Source organism: Diachasma alloeum, unplaced genomic scaffold (assembly GCF_001412515.2).
Source record: "Diachasma alloeum isolate Michigan unplaced genomic scaffold, Dall2.0 Dall_scaffold_00688, whole genome shotgun sequence".
NCBI classification, from domain to species: domain Eukaryota; kingdom Metazoa; phylum Arthropoda; class Insecta; order Hymenoptera; family Braconidae; genus Diachasma; species Diachasma alloeum.
The window spans coordinates 28,544-53,230 of NW_021680820.1; the positions used below are offsets into that span (position 1 = coordinate 28,544).

General features: G+C 41.4%; 1 protein-coding gene across 1 annotated transcript in view; it reads right to left on the minus strand.

Moving 5' to 3' along the window:
* Positions 1-4,291: 4,291 nt before the first annotated feature.
* The window catches only part of LOC107044206 (BTB/POZ domain-containing protein 18), a gene marked incomplete at its 5' end in the record, with an annotated part of 185,083 nt that continues 164,687 nt past the window's right edge, over positions 4,292-24,687 (minus strand). The window contains 2 exon segments of the mRNA XM_029126545.1: positions 4,292-4,299; positions 4,452-4,671. Of these exon segments, the coding sequence (XP_028982378.1) occupies positions 4,292-4,299; positions 4,452-4,671 (228 nt within the window).

Genomic DNA, 24,687 nt, shown 5'->3' on the forward strand with positions numbered 1-24,687 from the left:
TAATTTGAAGATCTTATCGAGATCTTGCAATTAATACCGTGTTTTATCCATTCCATCCAATAGATAAATTCTGATAAGCAATAATAATTTGATTTTGGGATATCACGCTGCGAAAATTCAAATTTTTTCCTCTTCATGAGGAAAATTTCCTCGATTATTGTCCAAATCTGTGTAAGTACCTAATGCTTAAATATAGAAATATCACATTTACGTTCAAAAAATGGACACCAAACTGATGCCCCATTAAAAATGCATTGATATTTTCCATTTTTCGAAATCATTTATTGGTAATGATGAAGCTTTCGATTCGATCCGACAATTTGTATGACGAATCGATTTGAACATCGTTATCATTTGTAAAGTTGTCAGGAGAATGAAGTGAAGTTTCTGTTTAAAGTTGGTTTATAGTTGGTTAATTTAATTGTCACAATAATTATAATTATTTCTGATATAAATATTAAAACATGATTGAAATATAATAAAAAAATTGAAAAAATGTAGGATCACGTAGTTAGTAAGTCGGGGGATTTATAATTCATGAAAATGACGACAAATATCAATTTCATGCAACCTAGGTAGCGCGCGCGAAGCGCGCGATCTGCCCAGTTACTTAAAACACCAGGGAGAACGGAGCGGATAAGGAACGGAGAGGTAGTGGTTTTGGAGTCCTCTAGAAAAGTGGTCGAAAAAAGTGGTTTGTGGGAAGAAGGGGGATGGAAAACTTGAAGTGGTGGAGGAGGAAAAAGTTGAGGGAAGGAAAGAGAAGAAAAGTGAGGGGTAAAATGGTGAAGTAGTGTGATTAGAAGGAAAAGAAGGAGATGGAGAGGTTAGGGTAGTTGTTGAAAACGTGGTAGCGAAGAGGCAGGGAAGGAGCCCGAGGATATGGGCTAGAGGGTGTCCCAGAAGATATAAGGAACATGTGGAATTGGAATAAGGAATAAGGAATGGATGGGGGCAAGATAGTGTCGGGAGTAGAGGACAACGGATAAGAGAGTCCGGGAAATAGCAAATAGAAACAGAAAAGGCAGCAGTGACATACGTGTTAGAAGCAGAAAAGTGAGGTTAGGCCGAAGGATGCGGGACGAAGAATGGATCAAGTAGACGGAAGAGGATAAAGAGTGGAAAGATAGTGTGCTGGACAAGCTGAAGGGGATTGGAGGAATGATGAAGGTATTAGTGTTGATGAAGAGGGATGAATGGGACAGAGGGAAAATGGGAAGGCACGTGGACGCGGCAAAGGTAGACGAAGGGGAGAGTGAGATAGTCAAGGGGCAGGAGGAGGACAGGGATACAGCAAAGGCGGCGGAGAGGGAGAAAAGTAAAGAAGATCGGGACGGAGAGAGACAGAGGAGACTAGTGGTGAGAGGGATAAAGGAAGAAGGCTGGGATGCAAGGAAACAGGCGAGGAATAGTTTTGAAAAGTTCTTAAAGAAGGAGGTGGAAATCGTGAAAATGGAGAAGAGAAAAACGATGCAGGGAGAAGGGTTTTTGATTGTGGAGTTGGAGGCAAAAGAGGATTGGCAACAGTTGTTGCAGGGTAAGGAGAGAATTGAGGAAGTTCATGGGATATGGGTAAATGAGGATTTGACATTTGCGGAAAGAAGGTCGAGATGGAAGATGAAGGAAAGAGCTAGGCAGGAGAGGAGGAGGGGACGATGCGTGATCGAGGAGAGGGATAGGCTTGGTGTAGATGGGGTCTGGTGGAAGTTTGTGGAAAACAGATGGGAGAGACAGAGAAGTGAGGAAAGGGACGAGTACGAGGAAAAGGAAGGGGAGGAAAGTTTGAGAACGAGGATTTGGTCAGGAACTGGGCAGATTCGAGTGGAGAGGAGAATGAGGAAAATAAGAACAAGAACGCATAAAGGAAGCGAGAAGGAGAGGAGGGGCGAAGAAGATTGTAGGATGGCGCGGGACCGCTCACAGTGGTGGGGTGGACTGAGTAGCCCCATCGCTGTGAGGGGAACCTCGCCTGACCTTGGAGAAAAGGAGAGGCCTGAGGAGTGGAGAGGAGGGAAGGAGAAAGCAGCAGTTAGGACAACGGCGTATTGAGGCAGACGGTGCAGGTGGGGGAAGTGAAATAGAAGTGAGTGAGGAGGATTGGGGGCTGGACAGTGGTGTGGTGGCTTGTTGGACTGGGGTGTACACTATCATATTATTTTATTTTATAATCAGTTTATTATTTTTCTTTTGATATTTTTCCTCATTTTCTTTTTCTTATTGTTTACATGCTCCTGGAAAGAAGTGAAAAGAAAGGTAGAGGGAGAGAGACAATAAAGGATAAAGACGAAAGCAGGTTAAGATAGTAATATAGTTTAGGTTAAGTGAAGAAAATTGGAAAAAAAAGTGACTTTGTACCACTTGTTAATGAAAGTCCGTAAAAGGAATAAAAGAATACTACTACTTGAAAAACCAATAATTGTTCAAAAAATTATATTTTTGTTCAACTATTCTATTCTTAAAGTTCAGAAATTGTCACGGCACATGAAAAATATGAGTTTTTTCATTTCTTATCGTAATAACGCAGAAAGTATAAGATGAAAAAAAATAAAACTCCGTATTGGAGCAGAGTGGTGTTCAATCTGACAAATGAAGTTGGCTCCCCAGTCGTGCGATTTTTTTTCGTCAAGATACAAGCCTCTAAAGAAAAGGATAGTAGTATTGGATTTAAAACAGTTTTACACTCCGAAAAACTGGGCCAAATGTCCATTCGAGTGATTGTCGGCAATTTAAAAAAAAAATGGGCATAACACACTTTCAATTGCATAGCGCCAGGTTGTATACAGGGTGTTTCCAAGTTACTAATAAATCTCTCATCCAGTGATAGATTGGCGTCCCCTGAATATGGGAAAAATCTAAAAAAAAATTTTTAGTTCAATAGTTTTTGAACTATTGACGTTCAATATCGACCAATTGGGATGGGCGTATTTGGCCGCGACAGAATGGGTAGAGAGGGGAGTAGAGTAAGTGTCAACAGCGCATCGGGTTATGAAGAGAGGCTGGTGATGTAAAGGTAGGTGCATTGTTGGCAATGGCAGTAGGTGATAGAGAGCGAATTTTCATGTGATTGAGCGATGGGATTTTTTGAACCCTCAAAAATGCAAACTGAATTCAATCTTCTGCGCCTCTGTGCGCAATAAATCCAATGCATTAAATAAATTAAATTTTGACTTATTACTCATTTAAATACTCAAATCGACACCCACAATCACTTAAACTCGGATACCTATGATATTTTAGTCCTTATCAAACGGAATATTTCTCAATATTAATTGATTCGAGTGTTGATTCAATTACTGAATCTAATTTTCGAATTAGCACTTATTGCTAATAATATAATCAATACTTGAATCGGTACTTAAATTAACAGTTGAATCGATACTCGGATCAATAGTCGAATCAATACTTGTATCAATACTCGAATCGATATTTGAATAATTACACGAATCAATACTTGAGTCGATAGTTGAATTAACACTTGGATCGATATTTGAATTACTACTTGAATCAAAACTCAAAGCAATACTTGAATCGATACTTCAATCAATACACATTACGTACCACTGGAAGTATTGTTCTGGGTATTGATTCCAGTATTAGTTCAAGCACTGACTCAATTATTGATTTAAGTATCAATTCTAATATTCGCAATTTAAGGCAAAACAAAGTTTGGTATATTCTGATACTTGAATCGATACCAGGATTAGTATTGAGAAGGTATCATAGGTATCATTGGTATCAGATTTTAGATGATTGTGGATACAGATTTGAGTATTTAAATAAGTAATAATTCAAATTTTAATTTATGTAATGCACTGGATTCATTGTGCACAGAGCCGCGGAAGATTGAATTCAGTTTGAATTTTTAAAGGTTTAAGAAATCTCATCGCTCAATCACATGAAGACTCGCCCTCTATCATCTAGTGACGTTGCCAGCAATGCACTTACCTTGACATTACCGGCCTCTCATCATAACCCGATGCGCTGTTGTCACCTACTCTACCCTCTCTCTCTACCCACTCTGTTGCGGCAAAATACGCGCATCCCAATTGGTCGATAGTAAGCGACAATAGTTTAAAAACTATTGAACTAATAATTTTTTTTACAATTTTCCCGTATTCAGGGGACCCCAATCTATCACTGGACGAGAGGTTTATTAGTAATTTGGAACCACCCTGTATACGCAAATACAAAAGGATTCCCACTTTGAGGATAAAACTTCTGCTAGAAGTAACCGATGTTCGGTGCAGTTCCTTTTTCATTACATGCTGTAATTATGTCCACAACTGGGACCTTAGTCAACTGAGAAATTACCTCCCCATTGAATCATTTATTTTTATGAATCTCCTAAAGTTATCGATCCATATTCGCTGAACCAACAAGTGCACCTCACTTTGTAATTTAGGGATGCAAATATTCAATGATATAATCAAAGATTTGTGGAAAAAACGTACATATAATTGCTTGGACTTTAGCTCGATCAAGCGCCGGTTTCACAGGCCTCTCCGTTGCTGTACCCGCTCGACTCCATCGTTGGCCTGTGACGGAGCAGGTGGCTAATTCCGTTGGGCTAAAAAGTATCGCCGCAAGACCCCTTGTTAATTTTCGGTAGTCACTCCATTTCACCGCCCTCAATTGCTCCTCACATACAGCAATCCCTTCGCCCAAATGCACCTGTAAATATGTTTGAAAATAGATCGGAAATGAATGATTAATTCCATACTCATGTTCAGTATTGTTGCGTTAACTTTTCGTTTAATAGTGAATAGAAGCAAATAAAATTATTAATGAAATGGTATGAACAAATAATTTATGAAAGTCAAACTTAAAAGAGTAAAGTCATTTCTTATCGGAGAGAATACGAATAACTTATCAGATCTTCCTTCGGAAGTGGGCCGGATCACAAATTAAGACCTAAATTACCCCTAAACGTCTTAATAATATCTCGATGAATATGCCTGGTAGCTATACTAGTGCTTCATTGTAATCCTATTCTGATACGTGAAGCATGACGGTGCTGGTTTATTATGAAAAAATCAGACTTCTGTGTTCTATTTTTAAAACATTATAACTTCGCCAACAGCACCTCCTGGCGGCATTAAAGGGTCTAGCCGGATAAGGGTAGGGAGTCTGCCCCCAGCAAATTTTAATGCGGTCAAAAAACGACTCACTGCGAATTTTCAAATCATCATATTGATTTCCTGAAATTTAATGGATAAAAAACAGGTTTTTTAAATCTTATTTTATTGGCGTATTTAAAAGTTGACTAAAAATTTGGAAGAATTCTGAAAAATCGAAAAACATCTTAGATTTTAAGAACAAAATTTTCAACTTCCCGACCCTAAGGAAGTAAATTATTGTAATAACCGCGAAAACCAAAATTTGAATTTTCACGATTTGTCGACGTTTCATGACCCCTAGAATCATTCTGACATGTTTTTCAAGACATGTTTATGTGTGTGTATGTGTGTGTGTGTCTGTGTGTTTTAGTAGACAGTGGTAGATAGTAGACAGTAACATGGCGGTTACTGTCGCACCCTGTGTGGGGCCCTCACCCACTAAAACCACTTGACCCCGGGAATTCGTCGACCCTATTTTTCCTCGCGGCACCACCGTTAAGTATTACTTCGCAAGGGAGGTCTCAGCTATTTGCTCTTCCTCGTTGTTTAAGCCTATTGTACGTCCCCCTGTCCTACTAAGATATTGTGTGAGGGTAGGAGGTTCCAACAGGTTTTGCATCTATTCTGTAATTTTGCGCTTGCGCTCCTCATTTCTGAGCTCCTTCATGACTTGGGTCGCGAAGTTGCTCGTTGTGTCCCAGGCTGCCTGCGATGACAGCACAACTTCCATCACTTTCCCAGGCAAGATCCGCCTTCTGAGTGCAGTCTCCCAGGTACTCTGAATCTCGCTGAAGCGTGGGCATGTGAAAAACACGTGCTCCGCGTCCTCATCCACTTCTATGCAGGTCGGACACTCCGGGGAATCCTCATGTTTGAATTTATGAAGATGGGCCCGGAAGCCCCCGACAGCATCTGTGTGAGATAATAATTGACTTCTCTATGGTCGCGATTCAGCTAGACATCCACCTTCAGGATCAGATGATGAGTCCATCTCCCTTTGGTGAAGTTGTCCCACTTCAGCTGCCATCGTTTCAAGCTGTTTCGCCTCTCTTCTATCGCCAGTTCTTCGGGACTCAGCACTTCAGATCTCTTCCGCCGGTACAGGGATCTTCGTTCCTCGGCTAGTACTTCAATGGGCAACATCCCGGCGATAACACACACTGCATCCTCGGACACAGCGCGGTATGTGCTGGCAACTCTGAGGGCGCTCAGTCGGTAGACTGGTGCCACATTCCGCCGTGATTCCTACGTCTGCAAAGCGTCAGCCCACATGGCAATGACATACGTGACCACCAACGTGACCACCGACGATAGTAGCGCTCGTCTCCTCTGCTTAGGGCCTCCTACGTTGGGCATAAGGCGCGATAGGGACGCTCTGACCCCAAAACCCTTCATACCCACGTGCTCTGCTTGCTGCTTGAAGTTGAGCCGGGCATCGATCATTATCCCCAAATACCGAATGAACGGCTGGGAAGTGAGTTCGTAATTTCCGACTTGCAGCGTGATTGTCTCGATCTTCTTCCTGCTTGTGATCAACACAGCCTCGGTTTTGTGTTCCGCCAACTTCAGGCCTACTGTGTCCATCCAGCGGCGGATCATCTCAAAAGTCATATCAAATACAAAGTTGATCTCCTCCAGGTATTTCCCCACGATGACTACGGCCACGTCATCCACAAATGCCACAAGTTGCACATCCTGTGGCAATGTCAACTTCAGCAGCCCATCGTACGTGATATTCCACAGGAGAGGAACCAGTACTGAGCTTGGAGGTACCCCTCCTATAACTCTGTGCTCCTCGGGACCACGCTCCATGTCGTATTTGAGGATTCTTCCGGTGAAGTAGCTATCTACTATCCTCCGCAAGTATCCAGGCACAAGCAGTTTCACAAGAGCCTCTCTTATGCAGTCCCACCTGGCTAAGTTGAAGGCATTCTTGATGTCCAGTGTCACTACTAAGCAATACTTCTTCGGACCCCCGTACCATCTTTTTCCTGAGATCGCTTCCCTAGCGGTTCCAACGACCAGGCTGATGGCGTCAAGAGTAGATCGGTCTCTCCGGAAACCTTTCTGGTTCACAGCTAACAGTGAATCAACTGTTGCTTCTGTCCTCCTATGGGCGATGCGTTCGAGAATCTTGCCAGCTATGTAGAATATGCAAAGGGGACGATATGATAAAGGTTCGTCCGGTGGTTTTTTCCCTTTTGGGAGCAAGACTAGCCTCTGCTGCTTCCACTTGGCAAAGAAGGTACCTTCCTTGAGACACTCGTTATACACGCCCAGGAACAGTGCTGGCATCGTGCGGATGGCTGCTTTCAGCGCAATATTAGGGATTCCATCTAGGCCAGGAGCCTTGGTGTTCCCCACTTTTTTTGCAGGCCTCCATCAGTTCCTCTTCGGTGACTGGTGAAATGATCTCCTCCCCTCTGCACTCGGTGGTAAGGTGAAGTTCTGGTTGTTGTGGGAACAATACCGTGACGATTTTCTTCAGAAGTTCAGGACAAGTCGACAATGGCATTGGTTGGCTTTTAAGCCGCGTCATCACCACCTTGTACAACCTGTCCCACGGATCCCCTTCGACTTCGGCAAGGAGCTTATTGCAGGATTGCCTCTTGCTGCACTTGATAGCCTTGGTGAGCTTCTGGCGTGTCTCCTTATATTTGGACTGCATCTCTTGAAGTTTGGCTTCTTTCGGGCTCGCTCTGACATTCTCCTCGCTTTATTACACTCTTTACGAGGAGTGGCAATGGTATCATTCCATCAATACATCGGCGAGCGCCGATTGGCAACGTGCTTTCTGTGCATGGTGACATCACAGGCTTCCGTCATTCTCCTCGTGAGGTCGTCCACCTTTTCAGTAGCATTGCTGCCACTGATTGGACTGTCGTCTAGTGCAATTAGATATGAGCTAGGATTGAAAGTACTTACTTTCCAGCCACCGCGTTGGTCTTCTTTGGCGCTGGCCCGATCCTCCGGCTGGTAAATACCTCCCAGAGTATTGCACGATGGTCGCTGGCAATGTAGATGTTGGTTACCCTCCATGAGCAGTTTCCCCTTGCAAGGTTGCTGCTCACAAATATAAGACCTACAATCGAGCTCGCCTCTCCCCTCATGAAGGTCAGTTCGTTGCCATTGTTCAGCAGGACAACATCGAGGGATGACATAGCTTCTAACATGGCTTGATCCTTATTGTTGGTTTCCTTACTTTCCCAGTCGTCTGCCCCGGCATTGAAGTCCCCGGCTATTGCCACGGGAAAGTGCTGCTTCGAATCAGTCTATCCAGGAATTCCATAAACTCGTCAATAGAGAAGCTAGGTGGGGCATAGCAGCTGTAGAAGTAAATTGCATCAATCTTAGCCTTCACAAAGCCATTTTCATTACTACAGGTGGCGATCTGGAAAGGGTAGCTCCCACAAGACCAGATGACCGCCTTTCTGCTGGCGTCAGTAACCCAGGGTTGGGCGCCAAGATGTCTATATGGCTCTGAGATTATGACAAGCTCAGACGTCAACTCTCGCACTGTCTGCATGAGCAGGTCGTATGCGGCCTCACAGTGGTTGAGGTTGAGTTATAGCACCCTCATCGTCGTTTGCTAATCAGCTTCTGAAGTGCCTATGTATACACTGGGCATCTGTTGCTACCAGCAATGTGGGCACAATTCTCCGTGTTACCTTTCTCTGTGCACAGGGCGCATCTAGGTTCCCTCTTGCAGTCCATAGCCTTGTAGCCTGCCTCTGAACATTTGGTGCAGAGTTTGGACCGGTCGACCTTACTCCCACATTTAGCAGCGAGATGTCCATAGTACCAGCACTTGAAGCACTTCATTGGTTTCTCCACTCTTTTTATACGGCAATTTACCCAACGAGATCAATTCAACGAAGATCTTCCCGCCCTCTCCCAGGATCTTTTTCGCTGCAGTTACTCCGAGTGTCACTGGGGCCGTCTGGGTTCCTCCATATGCCTTACGCAAGGACTTGATGGTATCTGCACCGATTTTATGTTCCTCTCCAGCTGCTGCTTTCAGAGCGTCGAAAATGTCCTGTTTCGTCGTCGTTTCGTCGAGGTCTTTGATCTCGAGATCTTCTTGTGGCCCTTTGCTGAGCACCTCAGCCTCATCCCCGAGGAGGTCGGCGATGGTTTTATGTAGCTGGGGGGCTCCGCCGGTGGTCTTCCTACTCATTATGATCAGCATATCTCCGGCTGTCGTCCTGCAAATCTTGTCGACGCATGCATGGGCCTGGTCTATTGGGACATCTTTTTTGACTCGGGTAAGAATTTCTGAGGACTTGCTCTTGTCCTTCGGACGAATAATCAGAGCATCAGATCTAGGCGTCGGTTTTCGTGGGGGCTTTTTCCCCTTTTTCTTCTGAGTCTCGAGCGGCTTCCGTGGCTGCTTTTCAAGGGGCTTTTCTTCTTCTTGTTCTCCACTTTCTGCCAATCAGGTGGTTCGGCAGGCGGCTTCACCTGTGGAACTACCTTGCCGGTTAGCTCCTGCTACTTCAGCTTCTTCCACTTTTAGGCCTCTATCTCAGGTGAACCTTTTGAACGCTTTCTGCGTATTGCTCTACGAACATCTCGCATATTTTGGGTGAGCTGCGAGGCAGTGCTAGAGTCCTCCATCTCCGAATCTTTCGTCATTGATTCGGAGTCTGCCCGTAAGCGCTGCGGTGGTGGGGCTAGCAAATCTTGCGCCGGCCCAGCGAGAGAAAACTGAGTTCTGGTACGTGCTTCCTCCAATCCCTTGAGTCTTCTGAAGGCACTACCGATAGAAGCCACCTTGGATTTAATCTCCTTGTGGATATTTTACTTGGGTTGGACAAACTCGTGTAACTCTATAATGAGCTTATCCAACCGTGCCCATGCTAGGGAATATTCTATCTCCTGTTGACAATGTGACTCTGCCCTCCTTGTAGCATCTGAGACCAAGAAATCCACCTTTGAAGAATGTGATGATTGGCTCGTCCCACAATCCATGGAGTCGACATCAGCCACCGAGGCTTTCAGTTGATCGGAACTGACGGCAGGATTTTCCTTCTCAGGGATACCCTCATAGGAACTTTGTATTTTCTCATCACTCATCATTTTTTCTCTGGGCTGTTGAAGGGAGCCCACCCTTTATTGTAGGCTGTTATAGGGAGCCCAACCTGAACGGCTCTTTTGGTCCGCGAGAGCTATTTTATTTCACTCCAGTCTGCTGAATCAGCAAGCTGACCCATTTAGGACTTTCCCTATCCGCCACATGGGGACGCGCCGCTATAGAAGTTGGGCTTCTCCACCAAGGTGCCCTGAAAAGGGCAAGCCTCGGCTCGGCGGTGTGTGTGTGTGTATATGTATGTGGTCAAAATTTTGTCCGATATCTACTGAAGACATGAAGCAATTTGATTAATTTTTTCTTCAATCGATGTTCCTTCATGTAACTAAAAATTGATTAGTTTATGAAGATGATCGTCTCAGCGGTTCATGGGTTGTTCGCGTAAAACGTGAGAAAATAAAATTGCATGAAAGTATGAAATATATAGTATTGAAGCACAGAATGTACGAAATGATGATTCGAAAGTATATATTGTAACATGATAAAAATCATGTACTGTTCCTCGCCTGAACTGACCGCGGATCATGGGGGGAAAATTAGTATTTTTACCTCAGCGAGGAGTCGGATCACCCAGAGCCACAATTGTCATTTTATTTTTTTTATTCCTATTATTTACTTCCTTTTCATCATTCTCTCGAACTCTGTCGATCGCGCTCACCGTGGGTTACGTGAGCTTCCTGGCGAAGCGAGTGGAGCGGAGCATCGGGAAGGGCTACAAGACGGCGCTATAGCTGAGGAGCAGTACACCGACGAGCACGCACACACCGAGTCTGGGAGACTCACACCACGTAGGACGCGAAAGACGATCGTTCGCACGTCAGCAGGCATCTCCGGCCTCTACGTGCGAACCCCCACCACCTCACCGATGGATCGGCGGCACAAGGCCGTCCAGTAAAAAACCGATGCTACAACATTGAGGGAGCATCGGATTATGTTGGCTCCTGCGCCGCTCAACGCGGATCACATCCACCGACCGCGAGGCGCAAGTCTCAGTTTTCTGGGATTAAGGAATTTGGGATTAGAACCATTTCAAAATGCTAGAATCAAATTGTCGAATCCCCTGGATTCTTCGCGCTCTATCACGTGATCGGGTGGGGGTAGAAAAGATTTTGAGGTTCCTCGGGGTGATGTACGGCCCCGACGAACACTCTTCGCTGGGGTTCAGCCATATTCAGTCGCTCTGCGCAATTAAAGTTTTATTATGCTCTTTGAGCTTCTTTAAATTGTTAAAACAATTATTACTTTGGTGTGCCTGGATTTTCCGGCCTTTTCCTGACGTCGCCGTACTGAGGGTCCAGACGTGTTTACCCTGGAGTTTCTCGCGTATCAAACGGTGAGCGTGATTTAATTTGTGAGTGCTCGCGTAGTTTTTCGATTCATTTCTCCGGTGGCCATTTTGGACACCGTTTGAGTGTTAAAATTCGAGCCTTTTGCCTTCGGGACGCGGCACTCAGTGGCCTTTGGCCTCATTCCTTTATTTCCATTAGTAAATATTAATTATTTCATTCATATTGTTGCCGTTTATCGGTTGATTTTGAAACTTTGTTCAATTTCTTCATTCGTGTGGCTCTCGCGTCGTCGTCGCTTGCGGGTGATCCTCGCGTCTTAGCGTCTCCCACGCATCTTTAAAGTTATTACTATTTCTTTTCGTTAATTAGTATCACTAGGTTAGTTACATTTCTTTTTTGGTTTGTATAGCGTCTTTGCTCGCGGGAGTCCTTTCCCGCACGTGTACAGAATCCTACGCTAATTCTCGTATGGATGATTAAAAGATCACACTTAATTATGATTTGAAAATATATATTTTTTTTGTGTTTTGTAAACAATTGCATATTGTTGAGTACGCTCATTGTAGCCTGTTCCCACACGCCTCCGCGGTTATCTGAGCTAGTCGTGGAACGCGGCTCAACGGTGTGACCTTGTCCTTTGGCGGTTAAAAGGACTGGCGCCCTTTTTGGCATTTTGTCTCCTCTCGTTATTCCCGTCGTTCTAATTCCGGGTTGAGAGAGTCCAAAAGGGTCGCTGAAAGTTCGTGGAGAACCACGCGTCTGAATCCCGCAGACGCGCTTGGAAAAATACCTCACAATATATAAATATATGGCCTTTATATTAATATAAAAGCAATTTCCGACTTGTTTAATATTTCACCTTTCGTGGGAATAATTAACAAAGCTTCTGAGATAATCGTGTTCTTTGAGAGAAATATTAGCGCAAAATTTTGAACATATACGCACATGTACGGACATCTCTTCAAATGCGACAAAAATAAGGAAAAACAAGAAGATTGTTCGGTTTTCCACTGAATGATTTCTCGGGCACACGCACACATACACGCTTGCACACACGCTAGCTTCGCTCGCACGTTTGCATGGCTTTGCGCACAGCTGATCTGCTCTCTCATCTCAGATGACCAGCAGCCTCTCACCTCTGACACCTGAGGCGCCACTTGACGGTCAGGTGTCCAGTGAACGCCCCCATTTAAATTGGGGCACATTCGGATCTTCGATGATTGACACCGGCCACCTTGCGGCCCTTTAATCGCCCTCATTTGCATTTCGGCTATCGTACAGTGTACTTTTGCATTCTGCGAATCGCTCTATTGTTCGTCTCGAGTCCCTAATTAAATAATTCTGTGAACTGCCCAATAATATTGTGGCCCGCGCTATTTGTTTTGAACATTTCGTTAATTAGAATTGAACGAACACGTGTAAATATTGACTTTATTTTCATTAAATTGACTGTGTTTGACCAACGGGCACTTGTTGTGATTTTTGAACCCTCTCGCGCTCCCGTAAAGAATCCATTCACATCTCGCTCATCGCTAGCTCATTCCACAGATCTCAAACCCGGCATCGAACAAAGATCAAATAGATTTTTTTAATGCATTGTATGCATTCCCGAAATTTTTTATCCATCATACAGTTCAGCAACAAACTGATGTTATTGCTTGTAGAGTATTTGCGATATACTTTGCAACTCTACTCTATCATGGCGAAGGCCCAAGTCGACAAGCGTATTATGATACACGCTTGATGCGGAATCATGTTGTCACAATTTTGTTGCGTCGACAACTATTACGTTTCCCGGCGGAGGGCTATCATATACTATAATTAATATATATGGATTGATATGACGTGACAGATATCTATATAGATTATATTGTAATTCACAAAAAACATGTGAAAAAATGTCAAAAATGATGTTTTTTCCACATATTCCACTATTTCTTCTAGAGTAATGATCCGATTTAAATCTTTTTTTTTCAAACGATGCGTGTGAATGTAACTTGACACTGATTAGTTCATGAAGATGATCGTCTCAGCGGTTCGTTAGTTATTCGCGTAAAACGTGTGAAAGTGATTAAAAAAATGAGTTTTCTTTGAAGATTCAACAATCTTACCGCGAATAACTATGGTATTTGATTTTTTTGTACGAAAAATGCATTTACATGTTAATAACTTCCTAACCTTAACGGAGGAAGTTTTCGTAATTAACCCGAAAATCTAAAGTGAAACTTCCTCGATTTGTTGACATTTCCTGACCCCTAGAATCATTGGATTGGATTAGAATTATTCGATTTTGATTGCATACTGAGCAAAATCATCTCCACCGTTTTCGCGTTATTCGGACGGAAATTTCAAAATTTTATTTTTTTTCTAACTAGGTTACATGAGATCAATATACGTTATTTTTTAAATTCTCATTTCTATGAAGTTTCTGCTCCACAACATCAACTACTCTGTGAACTGGCATATGAATAGTTTCATTCATTTTACCGATAATTATAGAAGCTAAATTTATCATAAATATTATGAAATTCAATTCTTGAATGAAAGACGCAGATATGTTGATAAAAATTTGCCTCAATCTAATAATTCTGGGTAAATTTTAAGGTAATTCAATATATTCTCACCTGAGCATAGAATATTTCTACAGATTTGAACAGAAACCGAGCAAATCTCGTCATTGAGAGAAAAACCATGAAAATGTTCAAAACATGACATTTTAAAATCGCTACATTATCGCGTAGAACAATTAATCTCGTGGATGAAATAGATGATATGGGGTATGAATTGGAAGATGTCGACGAAACCTTCAAATTGACGTATGATTTATCCCCACAGGTCCTATCTACAGCCTCGATAAATTACAAAAACTGTAATTTTTGGCGCGTGAAGTAATGTAAAAAGTGGAAACTACCTGATATAACTAGATAAAAATTCCATTGAATCCAATTACTCTGCACAATTTTGAAGAATAGTAAATGCTCTTCCAAATAAAATATAGATATCCCCGCCTAATCCATTTATGTGGATCGAAAAATCCAACCAAAATTAATTTTTCAAGTGAGACATGAAAATTCAATTTTGGTCTAAAACACTCATAAATAAGTTGATGAAAAATTGACAAAATTGGACAAATCAGATTGACAATCATTTTGAAGCTTAATTAATATGTTTTACAATGAGTATACTACATGTACGGTTTATGCAAGAGGAAGAAGGAATTGAGCAAAGAAACCAAAGAATCAAGCTTGGTAATGCTCACGGATACTCCAAATACAAATACAACAATCCAAATCAATACAACTTCATCGTATTTAAAGATACATCACTAACTTACTTCAGATGCATACAGAATCAGTTGATGTAAACATGGATACTGGATGAACAGAAAAATGGGAATTGGGCGGGAAGTTATTGGTTTGACCCTTAATGACCCCACTCCAGCCCACATGCAATGGAAGCGACCGAAACAAGCGACCAACAATCCAGTCCAATATTTTTTTCGGTTTTCTCTAACTTCTCTTCGCGCCACTGGTTTGTTTTACTTTGTATTGCTAAATTTTAATTTTTACTGCTAATTTTTAAGGATGATGATTAAAAAAAAAATGAATAAAAATTTTTGGTGGGCTTGATTTAAGATGGGTTGTAATCCTTTCAAACGGTACTTCATATAATTACAATCGAACTTTACTTACAGGTAAGTTCGTTTGATTTTTAATTATATTTCAGTCTCGTTCTCGGGATTACAATGATGATAATTGCTGGTAGAATTTGTGCATTCTTTTTTAATCAATTGAAAACTTTTCATATATTGTGACGACGCAACCTTTTTATTTTTCATTATTTTTATACTTTTTTTCTTCCCCAACTACACTGCCCCCTAATACTATATATTTGGCCACCGCTGGCTACCTTATCTTTCCCCCCACGGCTACTCTAGTTCCCTCCCCACCTCACCCTTCCGTCCCTCTCGACCAGCAATAATGAGACCCCAGGATGGAGAACAGTTCCGGCCCTAGACGAAAAGTGGAACACCGGCACCCCAGGAAGAAACCCCGAAGAACGCCCCCTTCACCTCAGGCACCCGAAAAGCGGATGACGATTCCGCTCCTGGCCCACCTCGATCTGCCCCCCTGCGAAGAAGACGTTGACGGGAAGGAAAGCCACTCGTCTCACGACTGCCCCAGTTAACGCGTCGTATCAATTGTGCCCAGAGAACTATGACAGTGTGAAGAGATTGTTGGAGGATCTTGGACCCCATCCCACATCGGAGAGATCAACCAGGAGACCCTGAGGTGGAGAGGAGGCTCAGCATCCCCTGGAGAGGACCCCGAGAAGGCCCAGGTGTTAATTACTTCGGATAGTTCCCCAGCATCGAGAGGACCTGTGAGTACGAGTTATTTTCCCCTTTTCCCAGTCACTATTTCTGCAGCATCATCTTCCCGTTCCGTCCCCCCAGCGGTGAGCCCACGCTTTCGTTTCTTCCCCCCCCCCTGTAGTAATCGTGATATGTTAGGAAAGGGTTGCACAATTACTAACAAAGTATTCAAAATACTGAATCGTAATATATTTACAATCGCGTTAATTATAATATACAATGGATCGATGAATACGTATAAGTGAGTCCCGAGTAGAACTCGGAGACGAACTGTGACTGACTGACTCACTGGTCAGTGCGGATTAATAATTTGGGTAGCAGGTAAACGCGTGATATTTGAGAGAGCGAGATATTCGGAGGATTAGAGCGAGATAGGGCTCGTCTATCGGTGATTGCTCCTCAGCGCGTGTCTGCGTGTGTGTAAGTGTAGCAGTCGCTACACCCCCCCCCCCAGTGAGATAATTATTGTAAGAGTCGAAACACCCCTAGACACGACTAAATTCTTCGCTTATTTGTTAATTAGAGCCTTCCCGATACTGCGCGTGTTCGAGTGGCTTGGCCTTACCCTCCCCCTAGATAAGAGTCAAAAGGCCTCACTATCTATTTGTAAATTTGATTGGAAATACATGATTTAATTGAATTTACCCCCTCTTATTTGTTACGCTTATTTGACACCCCTAAAACCCTTTTCAGGATTTTCACCCGTCAGATAACGCGGTCACAATATACTATTGATATACTCTGTATATATTATACAAATTAGTAAAGCTTAGCTACCCAGGCTATATCTAAGAGATCCAAGAAGAGAAATGCAAAAGAAAATTTGATGAAAAAAAAATTAAGTAATCCTTTTATGCCCCAGAACAGTGGAAATGGAAATTCCTTTGTCGGCAGATACTGGTCTATCATAGAAACTAGCAAAAACTCTAGATTTTTCTGACCAAGATGCTGTCGCATGAATGAAACCTATATCAATGGGTTTTAATTCAGCTGCAGAGGTAGAAGCATGTCTCGTACTACGCGTTGTGAACTTATTGTCTATACCAGCCAACTTGAGGGCACATTTTATCCATTTCCTAATGGTCTGAGATGTCGCAGGAGTATGAGGATTATTTAAAGTCACAAACAAAATATCTTTATCAACGCGCAATTCTTTGGTTAACGCTGAATAGCGAATGGGGGATCTAGTTCCGCAAGCTCTAATTCTCTCTTTAAAGAATGGTAAAAAAAATCTGGGCTGAGGAGCCCCTGGCTTAAAGGTTTTCATAATATCCGATATATCGATCTGGACACCCGAATCTAGCACCTTAATATTATGTAGCTTCATAAGAAAAAGGGTTTGAACTCTGAGCAGTCGCTAAAGCTAATAGAAGAACAAGTTTATAAGCTTTTTAGGCTTAGGGAATCCAAAGGGTCTAGAGATTCCGTCCATATCAAGGCAATTTCTACATCCCAAATGGATTGATATTTGATATTTGGGTTTAGTTGACTATCGCAAATAAAAGTAATCGCCGCTCTTTCACTATTTAGTGAGTCGTATGAAGCTCCACAATTGAAATGAGCAGTAAAAAATTTTAATAAGGACTCTATGTTGAAATCCAGAGGGTCCAGCCTTGAAGAGTGACGGAAAAACCACCAGTTTTTCAATCCAGAGTTCACACAGCAAAAAAGTGAACTAGCTTTAGAAACAAATTTCTAGATTTTAGAAACTCCTGTTCTTAAGCTTTATCCTTGGTGGAATCATAAAAATTAACCAATTTGGGGATTGTTTTTAAGAACTAATATTGTCTAAAACCAATGCTCAATATTTCTTAATTTTAGAAAATTTTCAGGATGAACTAAAAAATTGCGGCGGAGGTATTTAAAGGGCCTAGGTGCCCCATATATAGGGGGGGCTGCCCAAATGTCGGGAATTTCAGATGTGTGGAGGGGTGTTTGCTAAGAAGGGGAGGGGGAAGATTTTGTAAAAAAAAACGGCGTCGGTGATTTTTTCAACAATATCTCCAAAACTAAAGGAGATAGCAAATTTTTACGAAAATTTGGTGGGGAGAGGGGGTAAAGGATGTATTGAGGATTCCCAACCGAAACATTTGAGTCGGCGAGTTTTTCAAAAATATCTCTGAAACTAAGGGAGATAGTGAATTTTACTGAAAAGAAGGGGGGGGTTCTCATTTATTTTCAATTTGTACAAGTTGGAAATTTTTAGAAATTTTAACATTTTTGAAATTTTCAAATTTTGAAACGTTTGAAAAGTTCGAAAATTTTGAAGATTTTGAAAACTTTGAAAATTTCTGACTTGGACAAATTGAAAAAAAAAGAAAACCCCTCCCCACTTTTTCAGTAAAAATTGGCTATCTCCTTTAGTTTCTTAGATATTTTTAAAAAACTCACCGACTCAATTTTTTTGGTCATGAAATCTCAATGCACACACCTCCTCACTCCATGCCCCCGGCCCGCCAAATTTTTGTAAAACCCCACCGATAACCCACCCTTTCATAAAACACCCCTCTTTACAAGCCCCTCCGCCCTGGATATCACTACCCTCTTTTTGCAAAATTCCTCCTCAAAAATTGAAAAAAAATCTAGATTTTAGAAAATATTTTTTCTAAAACTAAGTATATTTTGATGAAGGTCTGCCCAATTTACAGTGAAAACGTCCACCTTCCAGGCCTCTGGGTCTCGTCGGCATGAACTGCATTTTCCAACTTTAGCGTTAATTGTTGAGGCGAATAAATCCACCTCAGGAGAACCCCAACGTTTAACGATCTTTTCAAAGGCAATGTCAGACGGTTCCCACTTCATGGCAATATTCGTTGAACGAGATTCTCTGTCTGCATCAACATTGTCCTTTGAAGGAACATGCTCTACATCTATCCAGATACGTTTTCTCTCACACCATTGCCAAATATTTCTAGCTAATCGATTCAGTTTAGGGTATTGAACTTCTCTCATACGTCTGATGTATGTAAGGGCTGTGGTATTATCAACTCGAATCAAAATTTCGCCATCAGAACAATCTGATGCGAATGAGCGGAGGGCATGGAAAGTTGCAATTCATTCTAAATGATTACTATGTAATTTCCATTGCGCGACAGTCCAAAATCTATTTGTATGGGATCCTCCACAATTACCACCCCAGCCAGTGAGAGAGGCATCTGAGAAAATTTCTTTTTCGTATTTCAAATTTTCAGTTTTGAGAAGGCCAGAGGGAATTGTATTTTTCCACCAAAAAAGATCTCCACGTGCAATGTTCGACAAAGTCATTGTTTTTTTTTTGGAATCTTGATCGTTTATAACTAAAGTTAAAAATTTTTCTCTTTCAAGGATTTTTGTATATAAAATCCCATAAGGAACTGTCGGACAAGCTGCAATAAAAAAAATCAAACTTGCCAATTCTCTGATTTGATGAGAGTTTTTCGATAAACAAACTTTGATAGAATGTATTAATTGTAATTTTTTGGGGAGAGGTAATTTGATTGTCATAGTTTTTGAGTTTATCAACATACCCAAGAATTTGCATTGCTGACTTGATTCCAAACCACTTTTTCCTTCATTGATTAAAAAACCTAGAGACTTTAGTAATAAATCTCTTGCCTTCTGAACATTGATTTGACAGTCCTCATAGGTTCTACCTGGGCAAAGAATGTCATCTAAATTAATGGTAGATAATAATCCCTATTTCCTCAAGAAACTGACCACTGATTTCATTATCATAGTGAAGACAAAGGAGCTGGAAGTGAATCCAAAAGGAAGACAAGTAAATTCATAAAGTTTGTCCCGAAACATGAATCCTAAGAATTTTCTGCTATATTCGTGAACATAGAAAATACGCATCTTTGAGGTCCAATGTGCACATGTAATCCTGTTTCGAAATTATCTTGACAGCAATTTGAAAGTCTTCCAGTTTGAAATGTGGAGTTTTAATCGATCTATTCAGAACTTTCAAGTTAAAGATAAAACGGTTACAACCATCGGCTTTTGAAATAAAAAAAATAGGAAGAAACAAATTGATCTTTGACTGGAATCCAATGATGAATCGCTCCACAACGTTCTAATTTTCCAATTTCTGTTTTCAAATTATTGTAATCTTCTACTGAGAATTTATTCCCCTGGAAAATTCCGATTTTATTGACAGGTTTAAAAAAGGAAATTTTATACCCCTTGATATAATCTAAAACAAACTTATCTTTCGTAATCGATAGCCAGGCTTTTTGGAAATGTTTTAACCGTCCTGCGGATCTTACCGCACGATCTATTGTTTTTCCAGAGTAGTTGATTGATTTTTGAGAGTAGCTGATTTCCGAGGTTTTCCTGGAGGTTTTGAGAACTTGGTGGTTGCTTGGAGTAGCTTGTAGCCCTGATTCAGGGTTCTCGATTATGTGAACAGGGCAGTTCCAGTTTACCAAACGAGTATTCGGTTTGAAAGAGACGCTTTTCGAAGCCGAAGTTGGAGTCGATGAAGCCTGAGTAGCAATTTTCTTCCCCAACTTCTTCGCCGTCTTTGCAGACTTGATAACTTCCCCGACTTTATCTCCATAAAAGAAATCACCTGGTGTTGTCTTCTGGAGAAGGTCTTTGACTTGTTTCGTCACAGTCGGAGCCTCGTATGCCTTCCTGACCAACGAAATCGGGAAATGAATCTGTATCAGGAGTTTCCGCGAATCTGCTAATAATTCCACCAATTTCAATCTGTCCACAGGCTCAACATCGTTATGGACGATCATCGTGAGGGCCTGGCCCAGTGCTGATAAAGCAGAACCCGCGAAATTTTGTTCCTGTATGAAGAGGTTATCTCGTTTTTTGCCTGATTCATTGAGAATGGCCTTCAGTAATGGGGCTTCTAGAGAAAAGTTTCCCTTTCTCGAATATTTGCTTAGTAATTCTGTTTTGGTTTTTTTTGAAAGACCCTCTTTGATCATTTTGTTCCGTCTGGTAACTAGGTCAAGATGAAGGACAATTTCTTTTGGCTTGCCTTCATCTTGATCATCCCCCAATAACTTACGAGTTTCTTCATCCAGGGTGGGCTCACTTGATATGAGCTCGACGATATCTTCTGGACTTTCGGCCGACGTAGGCGTTATAACCTCCCCGAAGGGAGATTTGACTGATTTGGACATCTCAGCAAACCCGATAAATTCTGTATCATCAGTAGATAACTGGAGAACTACATCCGGATTTTTATTCTCATCCTCCCTGGGGGATCGGACATATCATCATTGAGATGATCTTTTTATTGATCTGTGAAAAAAGAATAAACAATTTCACGATGCACTGGATATTATTGCCTCCTACGTGCAAAAGTTACCAGTTATTGGGGATGTAAATTAATCTTAATGCACTGGATGTTATTGCCTCCTTCGTGCAAAAGTTTCCAGCCATTTTAGGCGCCAACGTAAGCCACTCATGACGAGTATACGTGGCCCTTGAATGACCCTACAAAAGCAAAACGAAAATTTACCTTTCGAGGCGACAATACGTTTGAGATCGGGACGCGATTTTTTGAATTATTCTCTGAAGTTGTGACTCGACCTAGCATAAGCGGTGGTACACGGAGAAAAAAATCTCTCAAAAATTAGTGTGACTTCTCACTAACGCACGGACGAATCAGATGGGGTTCAAAAAAGTAGGGAATTCTCTCTACACATTAGGATCTGACAATCGAAACTTCGACTACTTCTCCCTGAACTTTCGTATGTTGCACCCGACTTTTTTCCGCGCATTAGAAACTGGTTTGAGGTACCGTGTTTCTGTAGTCCTACCGCTGAAAAACTCGTAGACCCTCCTCAGATTTTAGTGTGCAATGCATTAAATTTTCATTAATCCCCCTCCACTAAGTGGTGACCTCTGTGATCTGAAAGATGGATCAGTAGGAACAGTGAATTGTCGATCATCTCGAGCTTCAATTTATCACATGACCCAACCTGATTTCCGTTGCGAGTCGATCATTTATTATTGGTCTATTTATTTTCTATCTAATATGGCCGCCGGCCGGTCGCCTCACATTCCATGTACGTCGTGTCCATGCATGCCGACTGATATTTGAGCGAGTTCATAATTATTTATTGACCAATAAAGACTAATAATATTTCCGAAAAAATACAGTTGGTGAATACACGGAGGTGGATGGTTCAAAGGAATCGTATTACAATAGAATACGGTAAGTACTTCCATGTAGAAAAGTGGTTGCCAGTGAATAGTTTTAGGTTATCTTTGAAGATGAGAAAATATGATATTAATTTCTCAATGGCAATTGAGAATTCTTCGAATTCCAATTGTTTCATAATTATTCTAACTCCCATTGTTAAATCTCCTCCTTCATTCGACGATTTTGTAACATACTGTTGAATAATAGACACGAGACAGCCAAAATCCCCCATCGTCGTTTTCCATCTACGTCAATTATTTTCACAAGTTTTTCAATCTTCAAATATACTCAATTTTTCAAGAATATCTGGATATATAGTTTATTGGGGATTTTTCACCTTTCAAATATCGATTAAACTCGATGAATATTGACTCCAAAAAAAAATCCATAAGTTCATTCACATTTGGCTGAATACCAATATATCTCGTTCATTATCGATTTTGGGAGCAAATTTCAAAAAACCTTGTTTGAAACGTAACTCAACCTCTCCAAGACCAAGGTCGATCAGCTCGGCCAATTACGAAAATCATCGGCCTTTTCCGGGTCAACGCTCAGGTCTAGTAGAGTCACCGTAAATCAACGCGAGTCAGTACATCACGGTCTGTCGTATAGCACGTTTTGAATGGAATTCAACTCTGTAGAGTTTAGACCACAGTACATTAGCATCTATTAACTCGGCGATAGAAATTCAGTAAAAGAAAATCACGTTATTTGTTGACCATTCAACCAGTGACTCACAATGCAAAACCGATAGACAATTAAATTAACTCAGTACGATCAATAAGTGACAAGCTGTTTTTGTAAATTTGACAAAGCGTGGTTCGAACTCGAGAATAAATGCACGTGGATATTAGTTCAAGACTCTCAACAATTATTTCACACCGACGATCCTCTAACCTCCTAATCCACCCTAAAGCTAGTTCCTCACCAAACAAACCTTTTTTGTTGGAAATATTCTCAGCTCCAAAAAAGGTCTGTTGGTATTTTTCCTGGAGTCGATATTTATCAAGATAAATCGATATTTGAGATGTGAAAAATCAACTCGTTAATCTTCATCACTGAATAAACTATATACATTCTCAATTATTCCTTAATAATTATACTGAATTGGATTTTGTTATTGATTCTCCCTGTTCAGTTTTTTCATACTTTGGTTTCTCCGATTTTTTTTCCAGATCAAAGCAATGGTAAGGATAAATATGGTCTGAGGTTAAATTAAGAAAAAATATCGCCGTTCGTATGAAACCTCTCACTCTCTTTATTATTGAGAAACCTTTCAATTTTATTATTTTCTCAATCTCCCAGTACATTCTCTTCATCTATTCTTCCTCCATATATAGTAGATTTTTTCGCATATGATAAGATAACAATGATTTGAAAACTAAAAAAAAATCCACAGGCCGATCCAGATTATTTTACTCGTCCCCAGATTGCCAATAACGTAAGTAAAAAATCGAATTTCTCGAACACCAAAATAATAATTAGAAAAATTAATCATCTTTGCATTCCTTCTCTGTTTTCATAGCCGATTCATCGCCTCGTTCAAACGTATCCTAAAGGCGACAACGTCATTAATGGCTTAAAAAAAAAGGGGTATTTGCTGAACACAGAACGCAACGAAGTAGCTAGGATTGTACTTGATGGATCTTTACGAAGACTTCTTGACAGAGTGGAACGAGTGGAAGGTTGTCGACAACTGAAGGAGTGGATAATACCTAGAGCTCAATTCATTTTGTGGTCGAAACAAATTGAACAGTTGTTTAGTCAGGAGCGATGCTACACTTATTACACACCTTTTAAGTACGTCAATAAAGAAAAAGTATCTGCTAGTGGAAAATTATTAAAGCACCATGAGTATCTGAAGGGCAAATTGCGCTTAGCTGGTACCCTGGCTCCAGTTAAATCAAGAGACGATTTGGCCGTACATGAAGAGGTTCCAGAAGAGTCTACACAGTGTAGTGAGTGGTTGGCGACCCATGTTGAGCCACCAGAGGAAGTGAAAATCAAGTGGACGATTTCATTCCGTGCTCGTGTGGAATTTATCGTCGCAAATCATTCGACGAGTGCTTATTTCAACGCCTACCCCTGTTTGGCAACTGATTTGGCACCTGAGCTCTTCACAGCCGATTTCCATGTCTTATTCCCAGAAACACGAAATTTCTTTGAGAACTGGAAGACGGCATTGCCTCATTTAACGCAACAACTCAACCACTGCAAAGATGTCCCTGCAGTTAAACGAGGTCTCCTCGAATCACTCCCTGGTCTACGAAGATGTAAGTCACATTCAAATGAACGAATAGCTTTTTTCTACTGGAAAACCACCCAAAATGGAAGCAACTGAAATTGGAGTAAAATAATCTCTTTTCTGACCGGTTTCTCACTTTGTTTTATAAGTAATAAGGATGCTATTATCACTTATCTGCTGCCTTACTTAATTGCTCCACCAGCACCGAAAAGAAAATTGAATGAAGTCAGACTCACTCCCCAAGAACGACAAGAGGTTTTCTTCATTCACGTGGAAAGAGAAGAACATATCGAAGAGGCCATAAATCGTTATAAACATCGATTGACAGCATCTCAGGCACAATTCCCTCCAATACCCGGATTTGTTGGGGACATTGCCAACTTGAACGCAATTTACGTGTACGCCAATTGTTTAGCTGATAATCCTC